Source organism: Echeneis naucrates, chromosome 2 (assembly GCF_900963305.1).
Source record: "Echeneis naucrates chromosome 2, fEcheNa1.1, whole genome shotgun sequence".
NCBI classification, from domain to species: Eukaryota; Metazoa; Chordata; class Actinopteri; order Carangiformes; family Echeneidae; genus Echeneis; species Echeneis naucrates.
In genome coordinates this window covers 20,163,138-20,188,849 of record NC_042512.1, presented here as the reverse complement: position 1 = coordinate 20,188,849, position 25,712 = coordinate 20,163,138, and the positions used below count along the sequence as shown (strand labels likewise).

The window sequence follows — 25,712 nt, the reverse complement described above, 5'->3', positions numbered from 1 at the left end:
AAACATTCCAACGCTGCGGTGACACAGGTTTGGACAGATCAAGCTCTGGCTGCCATGTCTGAGGTCAGCGAGGAGGGAAGAGCCTGAGCAGCTTCATTTCTCCCCATAAACAACAACCTGATGCTTCAGACAATAAAAAGCTGAGGAGATAATTTGATCTGTTTGTTTGTAACTGGGTCATTTCTTCCTCTGCAGGAGAAGGGAGGCGTTCGGGGCTTTCGGGGGGGTTTCCTGTTAAGTTTGAGGCGTCCGCTTCACGCAGCAGACTTACAAACCTACAGTGGGAGTTCACTCAGCCATGCAGCCGACGACGTGATTTATCTAAATCAGGGCGCTCCCTGAGCCCCGACACCAGAGACGGGACTCACTGTCACACTGTAATTCATCTCTGGTGTCGCCCACAACTCACTCACTGCACAACCACCACAGCCAACACAAAAGAAACACACTCTACATGTATTCTCACGTCCAGACAAAACACAGGATGAGCTCTCCTTTGAAGCAGCTCTGATTTTAATCACAGTCTGATGGACTCAATCTGGAGCAGAGTGTGTCTTCAGAGCCATGAAGTTGTTCACCTCATTAGTGGAGCTGATATCATGTGAGCACCTGCTGCAGCCACGAAAACACATCAAAACAACAGTACGGCAAGCAGAGGATAACATCATCGCTGCCAGGAAGTGTGAGCGGCCTCAGCCTTCAAATCCAAACACTAACGCACTTAATGTGAAGGAAAAGTAGTTGAGGGCTGACCAGGAAAATAAAATGATATTTATCAAGCAACCACTGAGGACGTCCAGACGTCCAGTAAAAAGTCACAGGTCAGCAGCCTCTGAGACAGAAGAGTGACCTGCTGCTGCACACTGATTGTTAGAGGAGCTTGTTATCACAGTAAACAAACCCTCATAACTGGATTCAAAGACAGACAGAGCTCACCTGCTGGCTGTTACATGATGAGAGCATTAAATATTAAAACACACTGAGGGGGTTATTATCTTTTTAGGTGGAAAATCACATCTTTATCTGCACAGACACAAAGAAAAACATTGCCTCACTGATGATGCAATCTGACCATCGGGCTAATAAAGCTTTTGTTGGAAGATGGAGATGAAGAGAAGCCAAGTAAACTGAGGAGAGACATGAAAACAACCTGGAGAGAACGAACTGACAAAACTGCATAATAATCACACTTTACTGTACAATTTATATATTTTGGAATTAGAAATTTGTTTACGAACTTTGCATAAATCTCACTTTACCTGCAGTTATTTTAGTGATGTAACTAATAAACACAAACTCATCAGGATCATTTTCTCGAAAAATCGTGCTGGCTGTATTTATTTGTAAGTCAGAGCTGTCAAACGACACCAACAACGCAGCGCTCCCTCCCTCGGTGACCTCCTTTTCACCCCTTCCTCTGACTGTCCCAGATCAAACACTTGACAGAGGAATCATGTTAGACATGATCTCACTCTCGGCACTGAGGCTCAGGTTTGCAGACGGATTACTCACGACACTCGCCGGAGGAGTTTTTCGAGTGTGATGCTGCTTCAGGTGGGCGCCTCAAAGTACGCCTAATTTTTATGTGTGTTTTTATGGAGGTGTATAAATATTTGGGTCCAAACCAAAGTCACAGGTTGTTTCTTTACATCACAACATGAAAACACTTCCTGTTTGATCTAAATCGAGGGGTCAAAGGTCATCTCTAATGTCTGGCTCCCGGTTCTCTTCCTCTCCTGCAGCCCTGCAGGTTTGGCCGGCAGCCCCGTCATCTCTGACATCTCCCTGATCCGCCTTTCTCCTGCCGCTGTGGCGACCGGCGACTCCCCGTTCAGCCCGCCTCACCCCTACGTCAACCCTCACATGGAGCACTACCTGCGCTCTGTGCACGGCAGCCCCACCCTGTCCATGATCTCGGCGGCCAGAGGTCTGAGCCCGGCTGACTGTAAGTCCACCAGCTGTCCAGGCCTTTTCATGGCATCAAGGTAAAACTAGGTCTGTGTATAAAATCAGCTGGATCCTGAGACCTCTTCAGATCTTTAAAATGTGGTCAACATGACCTGAATGAAAACAGAAGTCTCTGAGAATGTCGTCAAAGAGAGATTCAGCAGGGAGCAGAGAATTCAATGGAGTGGTTGCTCCACACAAACACTATTAAATGAATTGGCCACGCAGCAGAGAAACCTTGACCTGCACTCCCAGGTGCTTTGATACTGAGAGGGGAGCCTAAAAAGAACCTGTGGGAATTGATAAAAGAAAAACAGTGCTGGCAAATGCTTATCCACCCGCTCCAAAGTTGCGGGGACGCGATGACAAGTCTTTCTTCTGCGCTGAATTACTATAACAGATTGGAGCGAAGCAGCAGGGCGGGATATAAATCTTCTTTTACAGTCTGTCAGTGGTAATGTGGCAATGCTTTTAAACTTAAATAAGCATCCGGGCCCGGGATCTGGCCGTGATAGAGCCGTGCAGAAAGAGAAAGGATGGTTACGGTGGAGGGAATGCAAATAGCTTCATGAAAGACGAGGCCGTCGTCTTGGTAAAGATCGACTGTGGCTCTGATCCGTTTCATTGAGAAAAACGCTCTGGTCTTTATCTGCCCCTCTCCTCAGCGCTCAGAAGAAACACAATTCGGTAAGTGAGAAGTCAGGGCAGCTACCTCAGCTATGAAGTCAGCATGAGCACGGCGTCTGTTCTTTGTTACCCCCCCACCCTGTCGTCGTCTGAGACATCACTTATGAGACTTAGGAGGACGGGCGAGTCCTTTCCAGACAGAAGGCCAAAAACTAATTCATATTTCTGTTTTTGGCAGTGATGTCTCTAAAAGTGTTTCCTCTGACACAGTCTGAACCAAAACAAAAAGAAATTCTGATCAGTCTTAATGTAACTCTGCTTTCTCATGACGTTTCTCAGAGATCAGTCCGATCGAGGAGAGGGAGGAGTGAAAAAAGTGGTGGACGTTTCAAGTGGAAATAATTTGTCCTCCAGTATCTGTGGTGAAATAAAGAAAGGACTGAGGCTGAGGAGACGGGGGGGCAGCTACATGGGCCACTGCACATCAGTGACCCTGCACTGCCGGCCCCTCGGCCCATTCAAATATCTCCTCAGCGTGAGGCACCAGGAATTCTCACACCCCCTCCTCTCCTTGTTTCCTTCTATCCCCCCCCCAACAGTGGCCCATGAGCATTTGAAAGACCGCGGGCTGTTTGGACTCCCTCCTCCTCCTGCCGGGGCCAGTCCGGCAGAGTATTACCACCTGATGGCCAGCCACCGGAGCCCCTATGGTGAGCTGCTCATGCAAGGGGCCGGGGCCGCCGCCGCCGGGGCCCATCTGTCCGACTACATCACCCCCATCGACAGTGAGTAACAGGTTCAGGTTCACATAAACGCTGAAACTAGTTCTCATGTGTTTTTGACGGGACATTCTTCCCAGAATGCAACATGATGGTTGAACACCATTAAATTCAGTGGTTAACCACTGAAAGCAAAGGGTTTTTTTTTTCAGCAGTTGGAGGCCTTTTCAGTTTCATCAGCACAGAAAATCACACAAACAGGTGGAAGACGACGAACGTCAAGACGCTTTGTCACGCTGACGTGGAGCTCGTTCGTGGTCTCAGCAGCCCACCCTGCTCCATCCAATCAGCAGCTCTGACACTGATTAAGGAGAATGAAATTCCGATCAGAGCAGCAGGTCCAGGTGGATGATGAAACAAAGATCACAGGAGAGACGTATAAATAAAAAAAGCCTTGTATACATTTTTCATGTCAAACCACTTCAAACGGCCGAGGGCCTTCAGGTACCGGCGGCGCGCTTGCAACGATTCTCCCTGCCAGCACTTTTCCATAAACATCCAGGAGTTACTGTGCCGTTGTGACATTTGCAGCGCACACCATGACGGGGCGCATGAGGTCACAGCAGGTATCCTTAATGTAATTAATGCTTACTTTAATCCAGCACTTTGCTCTGCACCTTAAAAGGGTAGCCATGTCTGAGAGGGAGACTGATGGTGGCGGGGAAGTCCTGATGAAGAACAGAAGACTTTAACATCGTCTGTCTGGAGCAGCTTCACTTCTCCTCTGCTCTTCCAGTAAAGTGACACTTCCTGTTTTTGATTCAGTGGTAATCAGTTCAAAGTGAACACACACCACAGCTGCTCCACTCAAACCTGAAAACAATTCTTCTTGACTTGTTATGCAGCAGCAGGCGGGAGCTTCAGAGGTACTCTCTTGACTCCAGAACAATAAAATGTTTGCTAAAGGCAAACTACGACTGTGCAGCTTGGACGATTCCACTGCAGACAAATGAAGCCTTTGAAGAAAATGACCCAGGTGGGAAGTGTAGGTTAAACTCTGCACTTTAAAGAGGCAGGAAGCCCAAAGATGCATTTCATGCCACATCTTTGAAGGAAAAGGTCAGAACAATACGTTTCAGCCCACAGTCAGACACAGTCCAGCTCCAGTCTGGGTCAGTATTAAATCCACATCCTATGGTAGGAAGGGTTACGGCTGAAGAGCCAAAGACTGTGGAGCTGGTTCATCATCAGGAGATGAGATTCAGTTAATGATCCAGAGAACAAGCATCAGGCTGAATGACTCCATTAGACACTCATTAGACACTGGAAGTCCAAAGTGACCTCCACAAATGACACGCTCATCCTGTTTGGTGAGTTTAGGCCGAGCACCAGCTCTCGTGTCCAGGCCCGGAGGCTCAGTGGCTCAAAACGTGGTCAGTCGGGGTTAAACCCTCGCAGACGGCGCTCTGGTTGTGAATGGGCCGCTGTGTTGTGGTGTCGGAGGCCAAGCGTGTGCTGCTGAGAGCGACGGCAGGCTGCCAACAGTAAGAAGCCAGCCTCACTGAAGCTGTCATAACTCAGTCCCCGGCTGTCCCGAACACTGTGCAGGCGCTCAGGCCAAAGCAAACGGAAAGCAGGCTTGGCTCCGTCTCGACAAAATGTCATTAAGTTATTCACTGAAGCTGCAGCAGGGAGCGAGAGAGCAGTCAAAAATCATTTCACCTGCCAACTGCAGTGTGTGTTTGGTTATATGAAACTGTGGAACAAGCTGAGACCGAGTCATTTCTCTCTCATATGCACATAGAAGAGGAAGTCTGTGTATCTTTGACAGAAAGCATGAAATATTCAAACAGAAGATATTTATTGATGAGAGACGTCATCTAAGATTCGTTCCTTTCTCTGTGACTGATTTACCAGGCCAGAGTTATATTACCAAATACAAACCAAGTAGAATGACGTGTAGAAGCAGGCTGCTGCTGTCAAGGTGGGGGGGGGCAGAAACTCCCCAGCAGCTGTGGCATCGTTTGTCCAGTTACAGACCAACACAGTGGCAACAACAACAACACTGCCGTCCCGTCCAGCCCTCCCTGCACCGGTTAGGGTTAGGGGGACTGTGATGGGGGCTGGAGGGGTCGAGCCAGGCGTCTCCATTGGTCCATTTATCAGGGGAAGTGGCACATTAATGAACACAGCTCCCCAGAGGTGAGAGGAAGTAACAGAGATGAATATGGCTGCCAGTCCTGAACGGCCGCCGCCATCATCGATAACACACACACACACCTGCACCCCCCCATCGCACTCAGCCTGAGCTACCGCTCAACTTAACACAGTCAAATGTCCAAATTAGCATCTCACGACAGCAGCGCTGCGAACGGTAATGTCTCTGGTAATAAAGCTCCGGAGCAGAGACATCCCTGGAGAGATGAGCGCTGATGGTTTTCTCCTCCGTGGGTTTATCGTACCATTATTCAAATTCCATATGTCCCAGGATAAAGACAGACGACCCCCCCGCCCCTCGTCTCTAAACAGATAACATATGTTAGAGATTTGTAGCAGAGGACATACTTAAAAACAACCTTTTAGTCCCCGTCATTAAGGACAGCAGTGAAACAAAGCAGAATTAATCGTTCAGGCAGTTTACACCCCGACGCAGCCTGAGACAGGAAGCGGAGGTTTGATCTCCACCAGATGTCGTTCTGAGATTCCTTTCTTTGTATCTGTACGAAGCAACATTCAGTGCCTCCAACTGCTGAAACATACAACACACACAACATGATTATTTAGCATCATGGCAGATGTTCCATACCGACCGCAAACGGGTCATTTAATCACCTCCTCACCACATCCGACGTACAAATCAATCACAACCAACCATCTGCTAAAACTCAATTCTAATTGGTCACCACATTTTGATCCAAAACCGACCAACTGATTGGAAATAAGTCTGATGCAGCACAGGAAAGTTCACTTTCACTGTGAAAGAGTTTAAATCTCCAGTCCTTGTCTGAATTAACATTTCTGAGCTGAGAATCGATCAGATCGCTCTGCATACATTTCCTCACAGTTGAAATCAATTCTGTGTAAATTGCCCTCATTTAACATCGTGAAGTACAAACCAGACTGTGTGATGTTTATCTGGAGTAATTACAGGGAATTATTGTGGGAAGATTGATTAGTTATGTCTGAATCTTAATGGGGTCGCCACATGTGGGTAGATGTCCCCCGCACAACTCCACTGCTTTTAATCCGACAGCATGGGAGGGTTCAGGACGGTGTCTCGCTCAAGGGCACTTCTGGAAAGGAGACATTATCAGAAGTACAACCATCCACAGAGTCGCACGCCGTTGGCGTTGTCGTGCACCAGCATCATTTTTCGCTGCAGAGTTTGAAGGTTTCATTTGTTCGTTTTTACACAGATCAAAGTGTGTGAATTTGTGGTTGTTGGGTTTGGTTTGTTGTTTTTTTTTTTTCAGGGGAAGAAGGAAGATTTCTTTCTGTTTTCCACTCAGCCAGAACACACTGACTTCTATTGGAAGCAGATTTACTCTGTTTTGGGAGATTTGGGTTTTCGGGGCTCAAACAGATGGAAGTTGATAAGATGGAGGTTCAGTCGAGTATTTGTGTCAGTGGGACAGTTTTCTCCAGCAGACTTCAGCTTATTTAATAATGTCCTCGTCCAGGTTCCGTTTCCGTCACGGGGAGCAAATGGTTTACTGTATTAGTCGTGAATCAAACTTGAGCGTTTATTGATAGGGGTGTTCTTGTCCGTGGTGAGGCTGCGGCGGCATCAATCACATCTTCCCAACTGGAGCGAGGCCGCCTCCCCTCCTCCTCAATGCTTTAACGCCTTCATCCCAAAATAGGAGCAGGCGACGAGGAGTGACCGTTTGGGTTTCAGGACTTGTTCTTTTCGATCTTTTAGATTGAGAGAGTTTAGAGGGTCACAGGTGAGCCGAGGGCGCCCACCACACTTTTTGAAAGCTTTTTTAAAACCATCGCTCGCCGTCAGTGTAGAAATGAACTGACTCACCCTAATGCCGTGTGTCTGCAGTGTCCCGGTTCTCCAGCCCCAGGCTGACCCCCAGGCTGAGCAGGAAGAGGGCACTGTCCATCTCGCCGCTGTCCGACGCCAGCATCGACCTCCAGACGATGATCCGCACCTCGCCAAACTCTCTGGTGGCGTACATCAACAACTCCCGCTCCAGCTCGGCCGCTAGCAGCTCGTACGGACACCTGTCGGTCGGAGGACTCAGGTTAGTTCCTACTCCCTCTTTTCTCTTACCTTCCTTTCCTACCTCCTTCTTTGTTCCCTTCTCTTTAATTGCTCATTTCCTTTTCTTCCAAGTTCTTTTCCTCTTGAATTCCTATTTTTATTATCCAGCTTGCTTTCATGTTCCCTGGTTCCTCCTTTCCTTCCCTCCTTACTCTTTTTCCACATTATTTCCTTTCTCACATTGTAGGAGGGAGAATTTACTCTCTTCCTTTGTCCTGTTTCCTCCAACACACACTATTTCCTCTTTCCTTCCACTCCCAAGTAAAACACTAATTTGGGATCAATGTCGTGGTCACAGTAGTTTCTTGTTTTGCTTGCTGCAGCCCGTCCTTCCCCTTCCCCCATCCCATCAACCCCATGGCTTACCAGCAGCTCCTCTCCCAGCAGCGAGGGCTCAGCGCCTTCGGACACACTCCGCCCCTCATCCAGGCTCCGCCCACCTTCTCCAGCCGCCAGCCGGGCCTCGGCCTCTCCTCCCTGCCAACCTCGGCCTACAACAGCGACCTGGCGTCCAAGGTGAAAAAACAAAAACCGAACTGAGGGTTTCTTCTTTCATCGGCGCTGAAGACAGAATATTTCAGCCACATCAAAGTTTTCTGTAAAATCAGCAGGATGGATGAGATGCTGTAAACACTAGCCAGGTCAGATGGGCGGGACTTTTTCAGATTGATGAAAGGACAGAAATGATTGGATTTGAACAGAACAAATCTGCTGCTGCTGTAGCTGGAATGTTTCTGGGTTAATGTTTGAGCGTGAAGGAAATGGGGTTTGTGTTCAGTCAGGATGATTCACTGCTGGAGGAAATTCCCCCTCCAGGTCTTTCACGTCAGCCGCTGCTGAAACGACGTCAGAGCCAAAACCTGGAGTCTCGCCGCTCCGGCTCAAACTGTTTGCTCTCACGGTGGATTTGTTTTGCTGTCGGCGTGTTATCGCCCCTCTTTGCTGGGTCACAGTTTACTGCTGTTATGATTTGTGGCATCGACCTCAGCACATGTGGTGTGTTGAGTGTCCCCGCGGAGGTAAACACTCGGCGGGGGACACGACCTGGAGGGGGACCCATCATTTCCCTCCACCCACTCCAGCTTATACTTGTAGCTCAGTGTGTAATCCGGGAGTCTAAAATTACAGATTGGCAGAAAGGTCAGCAAGGACGAGCTGCTTTTCAAATACTAATGAAACCAACTACCTCTTAATGAAGACGATCAGTTAGCAACTTGTGGGTCAACTGAGCGTGCTAGTTTCTCACTTGTCTTGTAATTGAGTTCAAATTTTGAATTTTTGTCTGTAGCTGCCAATATTATTTTCATTTGTGTGATGATACAACAAACTGTCTCTGTGACTCAGCAAAAGGACTGTTCTCCTCTAACCTTCTTCTTCTGTCCTCAGAACCCCGGCGGTGACCCAGCCGTCAGCAGCACGGTCGACCCCATGGTCACCAAAAGGTCAAAGGTCAAGAGTGAAGCAGAGGGACTGAGGCCTTTGTCTCCTTGTTCACCGGTACAACAGATTACAATCCCATTTCTGCCTGTAGCAGCGAGCTGTGCTCCACCTGAAAAATGTCAAACAAATTAAGAGTGTCACATTCAGAAAGAACAAGTCTGGACCGATGACAATGTCTTTGTAAAGTGTCTGCAGTTGCTGTTGTGCGTTTTCCTGCCGTGGCGTGACTGCAGGCCCCGGGGAGCCGCCTCCTCCGCTGACCTTCTTGTAAACTAAGTCTCAGATAGAGAAAAACTCCACACGATAAGAGCTTTGCATCCATTCATTTGGTCGCCGCTGCCCCTCCTCCCCCCCCTCTCTCCCTCGCCACTGTAAACTGTGCCACGGCACTTCATTTTCATGAAATATTGGCCGGGCTTTATTGTCATCTGAGGAGCCTTTTTCTCTTTCTTTTGACAAATTTGCGGCCGCTCTCCGATAGCGAGGCAGCTTTGGGCTTGATGCATGGGGACAGTGCTGCACACAGTCGTCTTGGGGCCACCAGAATTGATGAAGATAGTGTGCGTGGGGCAGAGACAAACATGCTGCAGTCAGCATGTTGTGTGTGTGTGTGTGTGTGTGTGTGTGTGTGTGTACTGTTGGCGACGCACAGGAAACTGGTCGGGATGTGTCAGTTTCTGTCTGCTCCGGGAATACTATCTTTGTGAGGACAATCTGGACGACTCCAACACGAGTTCTCTCGTAGTTAAACTTCAAAAACTAAAGTCAAACTCAGACAGTTTCTGGGATTTTTGAAGAATCTATTGAAACTTTTCTGAACTCTTTCTTTCTGTCTTTGAAATGACTTTTTCGAAGCTTCTGTACGTCCAGTAGAGATGCAGAGTTTGAGAAAAAGTGGTGCCACCTGTTGAAGAGGCCTCGACCTGCAGGCTGCCATCAGTGCGATCACACTGTGTGCTCACATGGTGTGTGTTTGTGTGCGTTTGGTTGGTTTAGGTTCACGCTGCCTAATTACAAGCTGAAGCAGAAGCTGTAAGCAGAAGTCACATGTGTCTATTTGTGGTGGAAGTCGTCAAAACAAATCTGATTCCAAACTCTTTAACTTCAGTGCAGTGTGATGGGACTGTGTGAGCTTCAACCTGTAATTAGCTGTCTCTGCTGCTCACATGAGGTCAAACACATGAACAAACAGCTGGATGTGAGTCTTAACAGCCGTAAACTGTTCCATGTGTGCTCCGCGTACAAGTTTATGCAAATCAGAGACAAAGGTGGAAAATGAACTCATTCCAAAGCGATGCGCTCATCAGTCTGATCTGGGCTCTCCACAGAACCTTCAGGGCAGCGTGTTGGACCTGAAGGATGACGTGGACCGGGACGAATGCAAACAGGAGCCCGACGCTGTTTATGAAACCAACTGCCACTGGGAGGGCTGCACCAAGGAGTACGACACCCAGGACCAGCTGGTCCACGTAAGTGTGGCCCGTACGGTGTTCAGAGCAGATCCTGAAATAGTGGACCTTCTGCTAAATCCTGACCCGCCGTCTCCGTGACGACCTGACATCCCTTTTTGTTTCAATCCACCACAACAAGCAGAGTCTCGGTGAAAAGGCTCTGAAGAATTCCACACTTCCACTGAAGCACAGAGAGAACGGGGAGCAGGCTGAGGGGATTAGTGAGGGTCCGCTTAAATTCAGATTACTCTTTCTGTCTGAAGGAAATCTCCCATAATCCACTGCAACGTCGCCGCCTCACCTCTGATGGTTTGCAGACATTTAAAGCAGCTATGTGTGGCATTTTTAAACATCAGTGTTTCATTGTCGACATGATTCTGAAGCTTTGAAGTGATTCCTGTAAACAAATGAGACTGTGGTCGAGCCGGTCCGGAGCAGCATTGTTACAGCGCTATTGTCTCCTTCAAATTAAAACCGCATCTCCCATAAACTCCATCACTTCCTCCCCAGGCCCTGGCCCCGCGCCACTGCTTCTCTCTTCCATTTAAAGATAAACAGGGATCATTTTCCCATTGACAGCCAGTATTCAGTTAGGTTGCCGGGTTCGTACCACTGCGGCTGGAAACCAAAGCCAGATTCTGATGATTCTGACTTTAGCTAACCTTTAAAACTTCACGCTAAGATCAGAGAAACACATCTGATCATTAAAGAACGGGCATGAAACTGATCTGAAAAGGTGTAAGGACACAAAATCATTTTTATCCACCATTTGATCCTTGAGCCGCTGAAATGTATCAACCAATCACTTTTAATTTTGTTCTTCACATTTTAACCATGAAAAATTGTACATTTTTCTTTTTGTCTCCGATAAAACTAAGTGACATCACTGAGTTTTTCTAAATTGGATGTCAGTGTGAGAAGCCAACATGAATTTGGGCTGATATTAAGAATGTACGAGGTCCTAATTAGTGCGACTGGAACCCTTTTTCAGGCTGCAGGCGTCTTCTGAGATTTACACTGATAAAATGAATTTCTACAGAAAAATCCTGCCAAGAACAACATGAGAGGCTCTTAGTGGACAGCTCTCCAGAAAAGCACTCATTCCTGTGTGTCCCACAGCACATCAATAATGACCACATCCACGGAGAGAAGAAGGAGTTTGTGTGCCGCTGGGAGGACTGTTCGAGGGAGCAGAAGCCCTTCAAAGCTCAGTATATGCTGGTGGTTCACATGCGCCGACACACAGGGGAGAAACCACACAAGTGCACGGTGGGTATTGGACGGCCTCGGTGCCCCCACGGGCCCCCCAACGGGCTCCGGAGGGCGGCAGCTCATTCTCCAAACACTGTGTATTTTTGTGCACCCACACATCAGCTACTGTAGGTAAAACACACAAACACACACCCCAGAAATGGCACAGCAGCTACTTGATGTCGCTTTAACAAATCAAAAGATTATCAAACACATTTCAGCATCGTGTCAACAGATTTCCGTTCAAAAGTCATTCACCACCTTTGTGTGATGCTAATGTGGCTCATTTTCTGACCCTGTGCAGTTCGAGGGCTGCTCCAAGGCCTACTCTCGCCTGGAGAATCTCAAGACCCATCTGCGCTCACACACCGGGGAGAAACCATACGTCTGTGAACATGAAGGATGCAACAAAGCCTTCTCCAACGCCTCGGACCGAGCCAAACACCAGAACCGGACACACTCCAACGAGGTAGAGCCCGCTCACCTTCCCCCTGCTGTCGAGCACACCGGCTGAGGTGTCGGGGATGGTCGCTGCAGAGGGCGACAGGAGTTCAGTCTGCACTGAACCGTGGCCCAAATTTCCCCCAGCACAGGCAGATTGTTTCAGTTTTGCCTCCACACAGGTGTCGGCTGTGTTTGTGAGTAAATAATGAGCTGCAGACATAATGAGCACAACGGCCCACGATGCATTAGGGCGAATCATGCTCACCGCCCCCCGCCCCCCGCAGAGAGGGACCACCTGCAGACGGCGAGGAGAAAATGAAACCTGGAAGTGTTTCAGAAACCTCGCCGCTTATCCATCACAGTGGGAATTCACCACGACTGCAGCGGCCCATGAACACACTAAGACTCTCACACCGCACACACCTGCACGCCAATACAAACTGACAGTCTCACTCTGTCTCTGCAGAAACCCTACGTCTGCAAGATCCCCGGCTGCACCAAGCGATACACCGACCCCAGCTCGCTCAGGAAGCACGTGAAGACGGTCCACGGCCCAGAAGCCCACGTCACAAAGAAGCAGCGGGGCGACCTGCCGCCTCGACCGCCAGCACCCAGGGAGAACGGCGAGAACGAGACGGGGCCCAGAGACAGAATCCAGCGGGAGGACAAGATATCGGACAACGGCTCTCCAAGAGGCATGGAGGAATACCTGCACGTGAAATCCATCAAGACGGAGAACTCTGTGGTAAGATCTACGGCATCACAACTAACATCACTGACCTTCTCAACAGCGTCACAGATCTTTATCTTAACCTGCTTCCTGTCTTCATTTCTCTCCTGTCTGACCCTCCTTATGGACAGACGTTACTAAGGTGAGCTCACCTCTGCTTTGTCACATCATTCACCATCGCTCTGTCTTTCCTCCATCTTACTTCACCAGATGAACAGTTTCACTCCATTCCTGGGCTCAGCAGCTGAAACACAAAGCAGTCGTTCCTCCGTCATAAATGGGAAAATAACATCAGACGGCTCTTTTCCTTGACTTAAAGTGCAGCAGAGCTCATGAAAATCTGCTGGAGCGACATGCCAATCTAATTGATTCAAGCTCCATCGCTGTGTTTAATAATCAATGACCCGGCTCATCATGTGTCCAAGGTGTCAGTCACTTATTCATTTGGAATAGTTCAACTTTGTCATTGTGACGGTATTTATTTTTCTTGAAGGCATTTCACATGTTGTAAATGACCAACGGCAGTCGTGCTGGAGAAGCAAGGATTTCTCTGTCTTTGTAGTGTTAATGTGTTGTGCTGTTAGTGTTAATAACTTACAACACAACAGCTCACGTCATCCTGAAGAAGACGTAAGTCACGCAGTTTAAACCTGCAGTGGAGACCTATCAAACACTCGACAGAGAGCCTGAACATGATGAAAGCCAATTCAGGATTAATATTCAAACGCTGGGAATTGGCTGTGGAGCCCCTGAGAAAACAGAGCCAGCTATCAAGCTGTGATCAAGACGGCTTTTTAGCAGTGAATATATTAAAGTCAGCAAGGAAACGCAGAGTGGGCAGGACCGATTCAGATGATGGAGAGAGAGTAACCATCATTGTCCATCAGAAAATAACTGCATCTTAAAAAGGACATGACGCCAGTTTAACTTGATGTCTTATGGTGCACAGTATGTTGTGAACTGAAGTCATGCAGGCATCAGGAGGAAAAATGTAACTTCATCCTCACCTAAAGGCTCTCAAAGGCTCCGCCCCCAGACTTCAGTTGGTGGAAACAAGAACGTGATCACATCGCATCATGATTGGCCCGGCGCTCTGGCTCCGGCTCAACCAGTCTTTCATCCTGCCCATTTCTAATTCACAGACAGACTAAGGCAGTCTGTAATCTGTGGTGCACCCCCACCTCTTCACCCCATCCCAAAAAAACACTCATTATTTACAATTAAGCTGGGGGAGGATAAAAGACTCAGTGATTCACTGTTCTCCGCCATGTTAACCACTGCTCCACTTTTGTTCTGGAAAGAAAAGTTGTTTTTTAGGACAAACAGTGTCTTTTCTACTTCTCTCATGCTCTTGTTTTTATCCTGCTTTCTGCACTTTCCTCCTAGATGTATCAGTCCAGCCCTGGCGGTCAGTCATCATGTGGCAGCGAACCATCACCACTTGGCAGTGCCACCAACAATGACAGTGGAGTAGAAATGGCGGCGCACAGCGGGGGAAGCCTGGGGGACCTCAGCACGCTGGACGACCTGCCCTTTGTGGAGTCTGTGGGCTTCGAGGATTCCTCCTGCGGAGTCACGGCGGCGGGCCTCCACGTACGAAAGCAGCTGGGCACCAGCCAGCTCCTGGAGCAGCTGAAGAGGGAGAGGCTGAAGACGGTGAGGGACTCGTGTCGGTGGGCCAGCAACACAACACCCTCCATCCTCGGCACCAAGCTCCCACCCATTCCAGCAAGTGGTGAGAGAAAAGCAACAGTGACAGCAGCAGGTAAAAGCTGTTGAACTGAGTGATAAGTGTCCAACATTTTCATCTGCTCGTCCGCAGGGTCCCTCCTGGAGAGTCCGAGTATGGGTGGTCTGGTGTCCTTTCCTGGATCAGGCCTGGGTAAGCTGAGCTCCGGTAAAAGTACTCTGCTGGAAAACCTCCCAGAGCGCCGCGACAGCACATCCAGCACCCTGAGCTCAGTTTACAGCCTCAGCCGCCGCTCCTCCGGCATCTCCCCCTGCTACTCTAGTCGACGCTCAAGCCAGGCGTCGCAGTTCGGCGCCGACCGCCCCAGCAACCTCAGCTCAGCCGACTCCTACGACCCCATTTCTGCCGACATCTCGCGGCGCTCCAGTCAGACCAGCGGCGGAGGAGCAGGCGTCTACGGAGCAGGGGGCCCCGCCAGCCCCCTCAGCCTGACCCCAGCCCAGCACTACCGCCTCAAAGTGAAATACGCAGCTGCCACTGGAGCGGCACCACCTACCCCTCTCCCGTACATGGACCACATGTGTCTGAAGACCCACGCCGCTCGGTACGGGGACCCCCAGGAGCCCTCCCCCTTCAGACAGCAGAGCAGCTACGCCACAAGGAGTCTGATGCCCCACGAGGTCTCATGTAATATCCCCCGCCGAGCCAGTGACCCCGTCAGACGGCTGAACCTGGACTCCCTCAGCCAGCCACAAATGCAGCGCTACAACAGCATGGGCACACTGATCGGAGGGCCGACCACGCAGCCGTACCCGCCTCCTGCGTCAGACTGCCGCCATTTATCCCAGCAAGTCTGCCAGAGATCAGACAGTATGCGCCGCTACCCGTACAGTGTGCGACCCCCCAGCATCTCTGAGAACATCCCACTGGAGACAAGAACAGGCAACATCCCTGAGGAAGACCTGATGCTGCCTGACATCAACGGCGACACAACCTGCAGCATGTCAACCAATCAGCAGGAGCTCCAGCAGCAGGCGTACAATCAGAGGAGGATGGCTGTCGGAGCGCAAAGACCGAGGGGCAGTGGGGCCACTTTACCCCCCTCTTTGGGAGTGATGGACTCCAGACTGCAGGTGAGAGGGAACCTGGCTGTCCTGCAGCAGAACCAGAACTTTGGACCCAATTACAACAATCCCAGTCCCAACCAGCAGATGGTTGAAAGCCTCGCCAACACGAAACAGCAGAGATGCAAACAGCTGAGCACTGAACCGGCAGCAAGCGGGATCCAGCAGCAGAGATTCAACCTGAATGAAGCCATCAGCTCTCAGTGCAGGTTCCACGACTTCAAACAGGGACCAGCTGACATGCCCTTTGCTAATGCTGGATTTCAGCCTGTGCAAGTCAAAACCGAAGATCGTGATGGAGCCATCATGATTTCAGATCAGCAGAATTGTAATATGACCTCCCAGAATCCCTTGCAAACTGGGAACTACAGCCATCTTCAGCCAAGGCCACCAACAGAACCCAAATCTCTCCACAGGCACATTTCAGGACCTAAAGAGATGCAGCAGACCAGACATCAGAGTAACGGAAACCCAGAAGTTGCTTCCAGATTATTCACGAGTGGAGTTTTAGGCCTTCACTGCAGCAGCAACTCGAATGACAACGGCATGTTCTACACAGGACAGATTCAAGTGTACGAGCCCAACGGGAACGTGGAGCATCACGAGTCTCCTGTGGTGAACATACCTGCGTTTGAAGATAATGCAGCCTGTCTGAGTTCAGGCCACAGCCAGGCGTCCAGGACTGCGGACTCTAACGCAGCGCTGGAGCAGGTGCAGATAGACTTTGACAGCATGCTGGACAACGGGGATCACTCCAGCCTCGTGTCAGGAACCCTGAGTCCAGGTCTGCTCCAGAATCTGTCCCCAGGCTCCTCTCGCCTCACGACACCCAGGAACTCGGTCACGTTGCCCTCGGTGCCGGCGGGGACGGGGAACATGGCCATCGGAGACATGAGCTCGCTGCTGACGGCTCTGGCAGAGGAGAGCAAATTCTTCAACTTGATGTCTTAGCCACATGTCATAGAAAATAGAAGTGATGAGCTTCTTATGCACAATAAATATTTAACCACAGACTGAACCACAGACTGAACTCTGCTGTGACTATGTGCCAAAAAGCCTCGGCATCATGTGACGCTTGTTTTCTTGTACAGTCTCATTTGTCAATTACGTAAAAATGGCAATTTTCTATATTTTTTAAAAGCCATATTTGTGTTTGTAGCCTTAGGTAGTAAGAAAGTGAACTCAGCCGTTGTGCAGGTCTGTAGTAAGTGCCTGGCTCAGCCAAAACATATGCATGTTGTGCATATGACTTCATTTAAAATGTGTAAATGCAACCAGGAATGATCTGATATCCACATTTTGGGAATGTACCATCTTCTCACACTGTAAACGACTTGAGCTCAACTTCATTCCATCACGTTTCTCATTTCTGCTCAAGGAGAAAATGATTCAATCACAAGCTTTCCTTCTCTGTCATCACAGCATTTCAAGTTTACAGTCACAGTTCTCAGTGAGACATGATTTGATTGCTGCATCGCTGCTGAGATTAACTCTGACATCTCAGCGTCAGGCATCAGAGACTTGATATGTGACTGGAATTATGAGGCCGTTCATTGGAAAAAGAAATTAATGTAATAAAAACAGTTGGTAGCAGGAGACGTCAGCGTGGCCATCACAACTTTTCCTTTTGTACATTGTTAAACCAGTTTGTTGTGCTGGTTGTATGTAAATATCATTTGTACATTTTTAAAAAATACAATATTGATTTTTTTACACAAATATTGTTTGCGTTGTGCTTCATTCCAAGCTGTCATTCAGCCTGTTGTCATTCCCAGCTTCTTCCTGTGACGGAGTAAATGTTATCATTCATCGCTTCCTGCAGGAGGAGGAGTGTTGATGGTTTCAATAATTCAACAACAAAACTTTTGTCTTTGAAGCCACGCTGCCTACATCGCACTTTCCTCGAGCCTTTCTTGTTGAATGTCAGACTGAGGCGAACAAGCGTTCTTCAGACGCTGCACGACGTCTTTCATGGCGGCTTTGAGATAACTTCCCCTGACCTCGTCTTACCTCGCCAGCAAGAGCAGGCTTGACATAATGTAAATCCTGGCTCAGAGGCTGATGAAAAAGGACGCTAACGGGAGGGGGAAAGGCGAGACGCGTGCTGCTGCAGTTAGCCCGGGTGTACTTCAATATTAGCTCTGACAAAGCGGCCCAGAGGACGCAGCTGCTGAAACCACAGAGAACAAAGCAGCTGAGAGGAGCGAGAGCTTCTGGGGACGCAGCACTGAGCATCAGTGAGAGGAACAAATGATTTTAGTCTGTCAGGGAATTCAGCCGAGGACACGTTTGATCTGGAGGTTGTGATTGCTTTTGCCACTGGAATTCCTTATTCTCTGTGAGATGTGAAGCGGCAGAGAAAATAGCCCCGGGGTGTGAAATCCAACCAGGACCCGAACACGAGATGGAGATAAGACTTGCCCACATCACGCATTACCGGCACCTTCATTTATTGATGGAGATAACTGAACAGGGAGATGAAAGGAGGGTTCCAGCTCCCCACCAACAGATTCTTGGATTATAATAGTAATTAGAATATAAAAATATAAAAGAACAGATTTCAGTCATGAAAATGTGATACATGTTCCCTCAAATAGGAAGATTTTGGAGGGACAGGCTGCGTTTTTCAATCCCTACTGAGTTTAGGCAGTGAACATTAAATTCATAACAAGCTATCAACTGCTGCTTTCAGCTATGTTTTATTCAATAAAGCAACAAGTAAGAAGCAGAAGTCAGAAGATTGTGTTGAAAAGAATCTTCGAGCTGCTTCTGATTCTGTTTATTCTCTCCTTCACAGTGAATTCTTCTAATCAGTGAGTTAGACGCAGTGTGTGTGTGTACAGCATGGATTAAAACACAAAGTTACCTCCTGCAGATGTGTGTGAAGACGTCCTCGTACTTGAGGTGTCTGAGGTCAGAAACATCATTTTATCCTTTTGGTTTTTTATTTGCACACTCTGAATATCAAGGTTTCCCATTTTTATCAAGCGTGTTTTCACTGAGTTCATTCTGAGCTGGTGGACAGTAAACAGAAGGAATGTGGCTCAGAGTCAGACACACATAAATCTTAGAATCACAGAACGGGCCTGACTGTGACCCTGCGGCCGAGCGGCCGAGCAGCGAGGATCCGTCCATTGGTGGAGCCACGTCACATACGTCATCAGCTCATATTATTCTGAGGATGTGGAATGTTTCATCTGCTCGGAGCAGCTAACCCCCCATCATCACAGCTCTTCACCTTGACCAGAGGCCTTCTAATGGCTCAGTCCAGTTTCTCCACGTTCAGAACCCTGAACATCCAAAAACCGGCCCAGTCATCATAAATAAGTCCAAATGAGCGTTCTCCTGACCGCTGCATCAGGTGGTTGCACATCACTCCTCGCTCTGTGCGGTCTCCTTGGCTGAGACGGTCGCCGTGACGATATGAAAAGTGATGAGCGGGCCAACGATACCAGTCCAATCCCAGCCGAGCCAATCAAACCGTCCGGTGCCGCTCCGCTCTGACCTCCACATCACATTACTGCGTTAATATTGTGTCAGTGCAGATGATGGATCGCGGCCTCGTTCATTTCTATTAGACTAAAATGGAAATCCCCAGAGTTCAGCCTCGGCCTTCATTTATGAACCCATTTCACAAACGTGTGGCCGAACCGCCAGGAGTCTGTCTGCCTCCGGTTAAACCGGCACACAGCTGTCAGACGGAGGGGACACCGGACCGGACCGGACCGGACCGCTGCTGATCTGGACATCCTCCTCTGAGGCTCTGCTTATTGTGTTGTGTTTCATCATCACTTACCTGGTCTGGTCCTGTTCTGGTTCTGGTCCTGGTCCTGTTCTGGTCCTGTTCTGGTCCTGTTCTGGTCCTGTTCTGGTTCTGGTCCTGGTCCTGGTTCTAGTCCTGGTTCTGGTCCTGGTCCTGTTCTGGTCCTGTTCTGGTTCTGGTCCTGGTCCTGGTTCTAGTCCTGGTTCTGGTCCTGGTCCTGGTCCTGTTCTGGTCCTGGTCCTGGCCAACATGGACTGTTGATGAAATACCAGCTAAAATAGGAATAAAGTGTAAAAACGGGACGCTGCCCGTTGAGTTATAGACCGAACCAGAGTCCGGTGTGAGTCCGGTGTGAGTCCGGTGTGAGTCCGGTGTGAGTCCGGTGTGAGTCCAGTATGAGTCCGGTGTGAGTCCGGTGTGAGTCCGTTGTGAGTCCAGTATGAGTCCGGTGTGAGTCCGTTGTGAGTCCAGTATGAGTCCGGTGTGAGTCCGTTGTGAGTCCGGTGTGAGTCCGTTGTGAGTCCGGTGTGAGTCCGGTGTGAGTCCGGTGTGAGTCCGGTGTGAGTCTGTTGTGAGTCCAGTATGAGTCCGGTGTGAGTCCGGTGTGAGTCCGTTGTGAGTCCAGTATGAGTCCGTTGTGAGTCCGGTGTGAGTCCGGTGTGAGTCCGTTGTGAGTCCAGTATGAGTCCGGTGTGAGTCCGTTGTGAGTCCGTTGTGAGTCCAGTATGAGTCCGGTGTGAGTCCGGTGTGAGTCTGTTGTGAGTCCGGTGTGAGTCCGGTGTGAGTCCGGTGTGAGTCCGGTGTGAGTCCGGTGTGAGTCTGTTGTGAGTCCAGTATGAGTCCGGTGTGAGTCCGTTGTGAGTCCGGTGTGAGTCCAGTGTGAGTCCAGTGTGAGTCCGGTGTGAGTCCGTTGTGAGTCCGAATCTGTCACATGAATGTTTTTCTCAGTTATTACAATAAATGTAAAAACATTAGCAGCTGTTAGCAGAAGAGGACTAGCTTGTTTTGATTAATGCTAAGCTAACAGGCTAATTCAGACTGTCAGTCTCTTTACTTCGGCTCTTCACATGATTATTATTTCTGTATTATCTAAACATGGCAGCTGATCTGTGGTTCGTTTTGTGACAATGTTTTTGGGAAAGTGATCGGAATCAGCCAGGCTGAAAGTATCCGCTCAGGAAACGGGAGGAAAGAGGGGTCTTTATTTTCTGCAGAAAACGGAGATTTCAGTCTTCAGGGGTCAGCTGATGTATCAGCTGTGACATTCAGATTGGTATGATCCACAGCGCCTCGCCTCGCCGCCCCCGGTGGGTTAAATGTATTATTAAGCTGCAGCTCATTTCAATAGGGCCCCCTCCCTGCCTGGAGCCAGCACCCGCTTCATATTCATGAAGGCCCCAGAATAATGTTCATCCTCAGAACCTGAGGTCAACGCTGCAGTGAAGTGTGGAAGGACAGCAACACGGTGAACCTCTGACCCTGAAAACTTTAAGACACAACTTCACCGTCTGCCGGAGCGAATGAATGAAAGGAGACGTGTCTTCGAAGTCCAGCTGACCTCTGGAGTAAGCAGGAAGGCCAGGTGAGCCCCGCCCCCTTTGGCTGGACTCTCCTTGTGTCATCGTGACAAAGTGGCTGTCCCTCAGAGTAACAGATCCTGCAATGAAACTTTTCCTGCTTTTTAAAGGTGAGCTCAGCCTGATCTGCTGCGTTCCATGTCACTGAAGACGACAAACCTCTGCAGCTGTGATACAGTGGAGGTTTTGTTCAGCTGGCCTTCGGTGTCATGAACTAATACAGCATCCATATTCATGACATGTTCCTATGCAAAATAACATCTGTTTTCCAACAACGTGCCATCTGTTTGAGGGACTTTGTGATATTAACAGCTCATCACAGTGAAAATGCAACAAAACAATTGTGCCGTGATATCTCTATCCGTTTAGATGGAATCACACACACACGGAGCACCACGTTACAACTGGAATCAAACCTTTGACCTTTGAGGCCCAGAGCCATGACCTGCTCCTCGTACATTTCCTCACAGACCGTCATTTCTTTTCTGTAGCCTCACTCAGATTCAGGATTTCATTTGTGTTTGTGTTTTCTTTTCCACATTCATGATTTGATTTGGTGTCTGACTTCTGTGTGGAGATGAAATGTGTCTCCATGTGAGCTCCATCGTCCCCTTTGAAGAATCTGAAACGGAGCAGATTCCAAATGGAAATATTAGAGGAAACTTAAATATGATGAGCTCTTCTCCTGTGGACAGATGTGTTGTTGGAATGAACCAAATTATCAGGAGAGCAAAAGTTTCACATCTCCGACTTTTCAGTCTGTTAAACTCAGGAGGTTAAACTCCAGCTGAGGGAGGTCAGCGCCGCCACCTCACATGTCGGCCACGCCCCTTCAGGTCTCTGGTCTCTGGAGCCCAGCACCAGGACCAGGACAAACCAGATCCATGAGACCACAGGAGACTCTACAGGTGGATCAGCAGTGAGGCCCCAGGTGGGTGGGGCTTGGGGTGCAGTCTGTCATTGTCACCGACAGGATTGTGGCTCCCTGTCTCATTGGTTGCTACGACGACCACTAGATGTCGCCTAGCAACAAAACCAAACACAGGGGTCACGGTGACCTGCATGCTGGTTTCTCACTGGACGGTCAAACGATGACCAGCAGCCATCTTTGATCGGTCAACCACGCGTCTCAGCTGAGAGGAAGTTGCTGTTGTGGAGGGAAATCTGAGCAGCTCTGTTTGTCCGCCTCCTCCCCCTCACCTCGGCGGCTCTATTATTTCATAGCCTGTGAAAACAGTCAATGTGAGCATGAATCCTAAAGAGCTGCTCCTCTCCAGAGGCCTGTCAGGGAGTAATCAGTGTGGAGACGTTGACTCACCTTGTTGTGCGTCGGAGCTTCGGGGCTGCAGAACAGACACGGGAAACATTCAGCACCTGATGCAACCGGCCCGATCCTTCCTCCGTTCCACACTCGCTCTTTATAAATCAGGCTTTTCTCTTTGGAGGGGGTTGTTTTCTTTACAAGCTGCTTCAACAGGCGGGAAATGCAGCATCATTTTCCACTGTAATTAAGAGGGAGGCCCTGATGCTGGACCAGGACCGGTGCCAGCTCAGAGTCCAGCCGCTTTCTGGAAAGACTTAACAGGCCCCGGCTGCAGGTCTTGGCTCCAGGTCTAGACCTGGACTCCCCCCTACCCTGACGTAATCCTGTAAGAAGCGGCTCTGCTTGGCTCCCTCAGCATAAAGGAAGCTTTGCTGTGATTATCAGCTCAGTTAATGATCCGCCGTGGAGCCAAAGTCCCCCCCAGCTCCACATTACAGTCCATTTATGCAGAGCAGAGCTCGGCCTGTCAGCAGCTAATCATTACAAGGATGATCGATGGTGTTTATTTTCTGATGATGGGACCCAACCCCCCCCCCACCACTTTGATTGTAATAAAAAGGACAGATCAAGCCGACAAAGTTATTAAATTATCAAACCATAATTTGCATTAATGGCGACTGCAGGGATACAGGGTGGGGGGTGGGGGGTGACAGAGGCCCAGTGGAGGCTCGTCAGAGTCAGAGTCCACCTTGAAAGGATCCATGTGCCCTTGACCCCCCCCCAGAGTCCAGATCCTCCAACATGGTGCGCTCTTTCACTGAGCTGGATGAAATCTGGAAGCTTCACAGGAAAAAAAATTTAGATGGAAAATAAATGACAAGGAAGAGAAGTGACCTAAATTCAGCTTCATGAGTCAAATCTTTGTCTCTTTGTGTTTCCACTCAGATAAAAACGAGCTGATGGGGAATAAAGACTGATTCTGGACTCTGATATGGTTTTTGGTTCTTGAAACCACAAATATATCTTTTTGATATCAACCCTTCAAAACAAATGACTGGAGAAGTCAAATTCACATAAAATATGAGCCTTTAACTTCAGCCTGAGATCCAAAAATGTCCTAAAATACAAACGATGCGTCAGAAAAAGAGCAGACAGCTTTTTCTAATGTGAACATCATGAAAACTAAAAGAAGCTGAAAATGGATAGAAATGATTAACCACAACATGAATCTCCTCTGACTCCGACTAAACTGTCCAGAGGTCTGACCCGGACCAGACACAGTCCAGATCCAGCAGTCTTTGTTCTCCGTCTGATGTTCAGCCGTGAAGTTTGAGAAGAAGATTTCAGGCCCGACGTGAGCAGCCTCTCATCACTGCAGCCTTTGTTGTTTGGTGAAACCCAGGAGCTTCACGAGCAGCCCAATCACAAACCCGTTCAACTAAACCAACTCTTCAAACACAGAAAAACACATCACACTCAATTATCACAAGACACACAACAACACATATTCAGGCGGAGGGGTTCTAGTCTCCAGCAGCCAATCAGGACGCAGAGAGGTCTCTGATGACGACCAGTCCGGCACTCCATCGTCCTCTACTGGCACCAAGTGGAGCAACATCACTGTACCAACGCTGAACATTTCTAAAATTCACATCGACTCGAAAAGCGTCTTTGAGTTCATCACCATCTTCACACTCTGAAAGCACCTCATGCTTTTATCCCGCTCTTATTAAAATATTACTGAGATTTCAGATCGAAGTTCAAGGTCTTTGTTTAATTTATTTTATTTCCAAATGTAACTGTTTTATCTGAAGTGCCCACCGTGGGCTTTGTGACATCACAATGTTCCAGGATTCCTGACAGCTGGTTTTAAGTCTTTAACGTGAAGGGGACCTTTAAGGGCCTTTATTAATAAAGTCAGAGATTTGTGAATATCCGGAGAAGAAGAATGAAAGGAGTGAACAGACTGAGCTGCTGCTCTGTTAAATAATCATGATGAATAATGAAGATGTGAGAGCCCCCCCCGGCAGACACCGTGTCAACCTGACAGGTCTCAGCACAGCTCGGGGACGAGGGGGGGATGAAGTTGTCTCCATATTAAGCAGGTGGATGAGACCCGTTAAATGGAGGGCAGCGTGGCGAGGGTCTGGGCGTGGACCTCCGGGGTCTGCATCTCATCAGGTGAGACCAGACCTGAGCAGGGGGCGGGGGGGGCCAGGGAGGCGGCGCGGCCTCTGGCCCGCCTCCACCACACCTCACGTCTTCCTCCTCCGCAAAGTGGAACTGACCCCGCGCTTCTGCCAGCCTCCACCGCAGCTAAGCCCGGCCCTTCCCATCATGCACAGGGGCCACAGCGAGCTCCCATGAGCCTCGGCTCGCTCCCTGCCATCTGCCGTGATTTATAGAAAACGGCCGATGATTTATGGGCCAGTCATCTCACAATGAAGTTGTTCTCTTTCATTTGGGTGACCTCCCGACCCAGACGCCACTCCCAGCCAGGTTGGGGAAATGTGCGCTAATCATACACTATGAGGCTTTAAACGGGAACGGGGGGGCCAACACAAGGCCTGTAATGAAATTAATTTTCAACAGCGTGTGCATACTGATGAGACAGACACACGGCCACCACAGAGAGACGCTAACGAACCCGTTTCAAGGTCTGACGGTAGCATGGACCTGCCCACCGCCCGCTTTGATGGAGGAATGAAACGCCCCATTAGGAGGCGGCGATCCGGAGGACGTGCTTAAAGATTAATACGATACTGGAGCCGATGTGGAAACCAAAGTGTGTGGCCCCGAAGACTCATCGTCTGTAATCTCCAATCAGGCTCTGCACAGACCCCGACCTCTGGAGGGCCCTGACCCTTAGGTTGGGAACCGCTGCACTGAACTGTATATTAACTCGGGGGAGTTTGTTTCCTTCACTGTTGTTGCAGCTTCAGTTTGTCAAACGAGCACATGAAGAAAGTTTTTGAAGGACAATGCGGATCATTGATAAATATTTCTCATTATTTTATTCCGTTGTTTATCCTTCGTTTGTGCATTTTTGGACTTCTTTTATGAGTTGGCGTCAGATTTACGAGATATCTGTCTTTAACCATTTTTTTCATTTGTTTCTTTGAATAAACACAATGTATTATTTTTTCATTTGGATTATTTGTGTGGTTATTTGTGCTGGTGTCTGTTTGTGGCACTGACTCACAGACTGCAGGTCTGCGGTTACAGGTTTGATTCCCATCTGGTGCTGCTGACATTTCCTGGAGCTGTAAAGAAATCGGAAAGAAGAGACATTATTTTTATCTCGCTCACAGAACGAAATAAAAACAATAAATTGATTGTGCGATCAATCGTCCGTTATCATGAAGGTGATGCAGAATGTTGATCTGGATGGAGGTCTGAGGGCGCCACCTGG

At 49.0% G+C, this 25,712-nt stretch overlaps 1 protein-coding gene across 1 annotated transcript in view; it reads left to right on the top strand.

Moving 5' to 3' along the window:
- Nucleotides 1-17,379, top strand: part of LOC115052629 (zinc finger protein GLI2-like) — a 44,520-nt gene extending 27,141 nt beyond the window's left edge. The window contains exons 4-14 of the mRNA XM_029516862.1: nucleotides 1,743-1,945; nucleotides 3,174-3,359; nucleotides 7,345-7,546; nucleotides 7,890-8,082; nucleotides 8,953-9,063; nucleotides 10,335-10,475; nucleotides 11,577-11,726; nucleotides 12,013-12,177; nucleotides 12,619-12,897; nucleotides 14,269-14,617; nucleotides 14,705-17,379. Coding sequence (XP_029372722.1) covers nucleotides 1,743-1,945; nucleotides 3,174-3,359; nucleotides 7,345-7,546; nucleotides 7,890-8,082; nucleotides 8,953-9,063; nucleotides 10,335-10,475; nucleotides 11,577-11,726; nucleotides 12,013-12,177; nucleotides 12,619-12,897; nucleotides 14,269-14,617; nucleotides 14,705-16,647 — 3,922 coding nt within the window. The 3' untranslated portion in view covers nucleotides 16,648-17,379. The remainder of the gene's footprint in view (nucleotides 1-1,742; nucleotides 1,946-3,173; nucleotides 3,360-7,344; nucleotides 7,547-7,889; nucleotides 8,083-8,952; nucleotides 9,064-10,334; nucleotides 10,476-11,576; nucleotides 11,727-12,012; nucleotides 12,178-12,618; nucleotides 12,898-14,268; nucleotides 14,618-14,704) is intronic.
- Nucleotides 17,380-25,712: the final 8,333 nt, after the last annotated feature.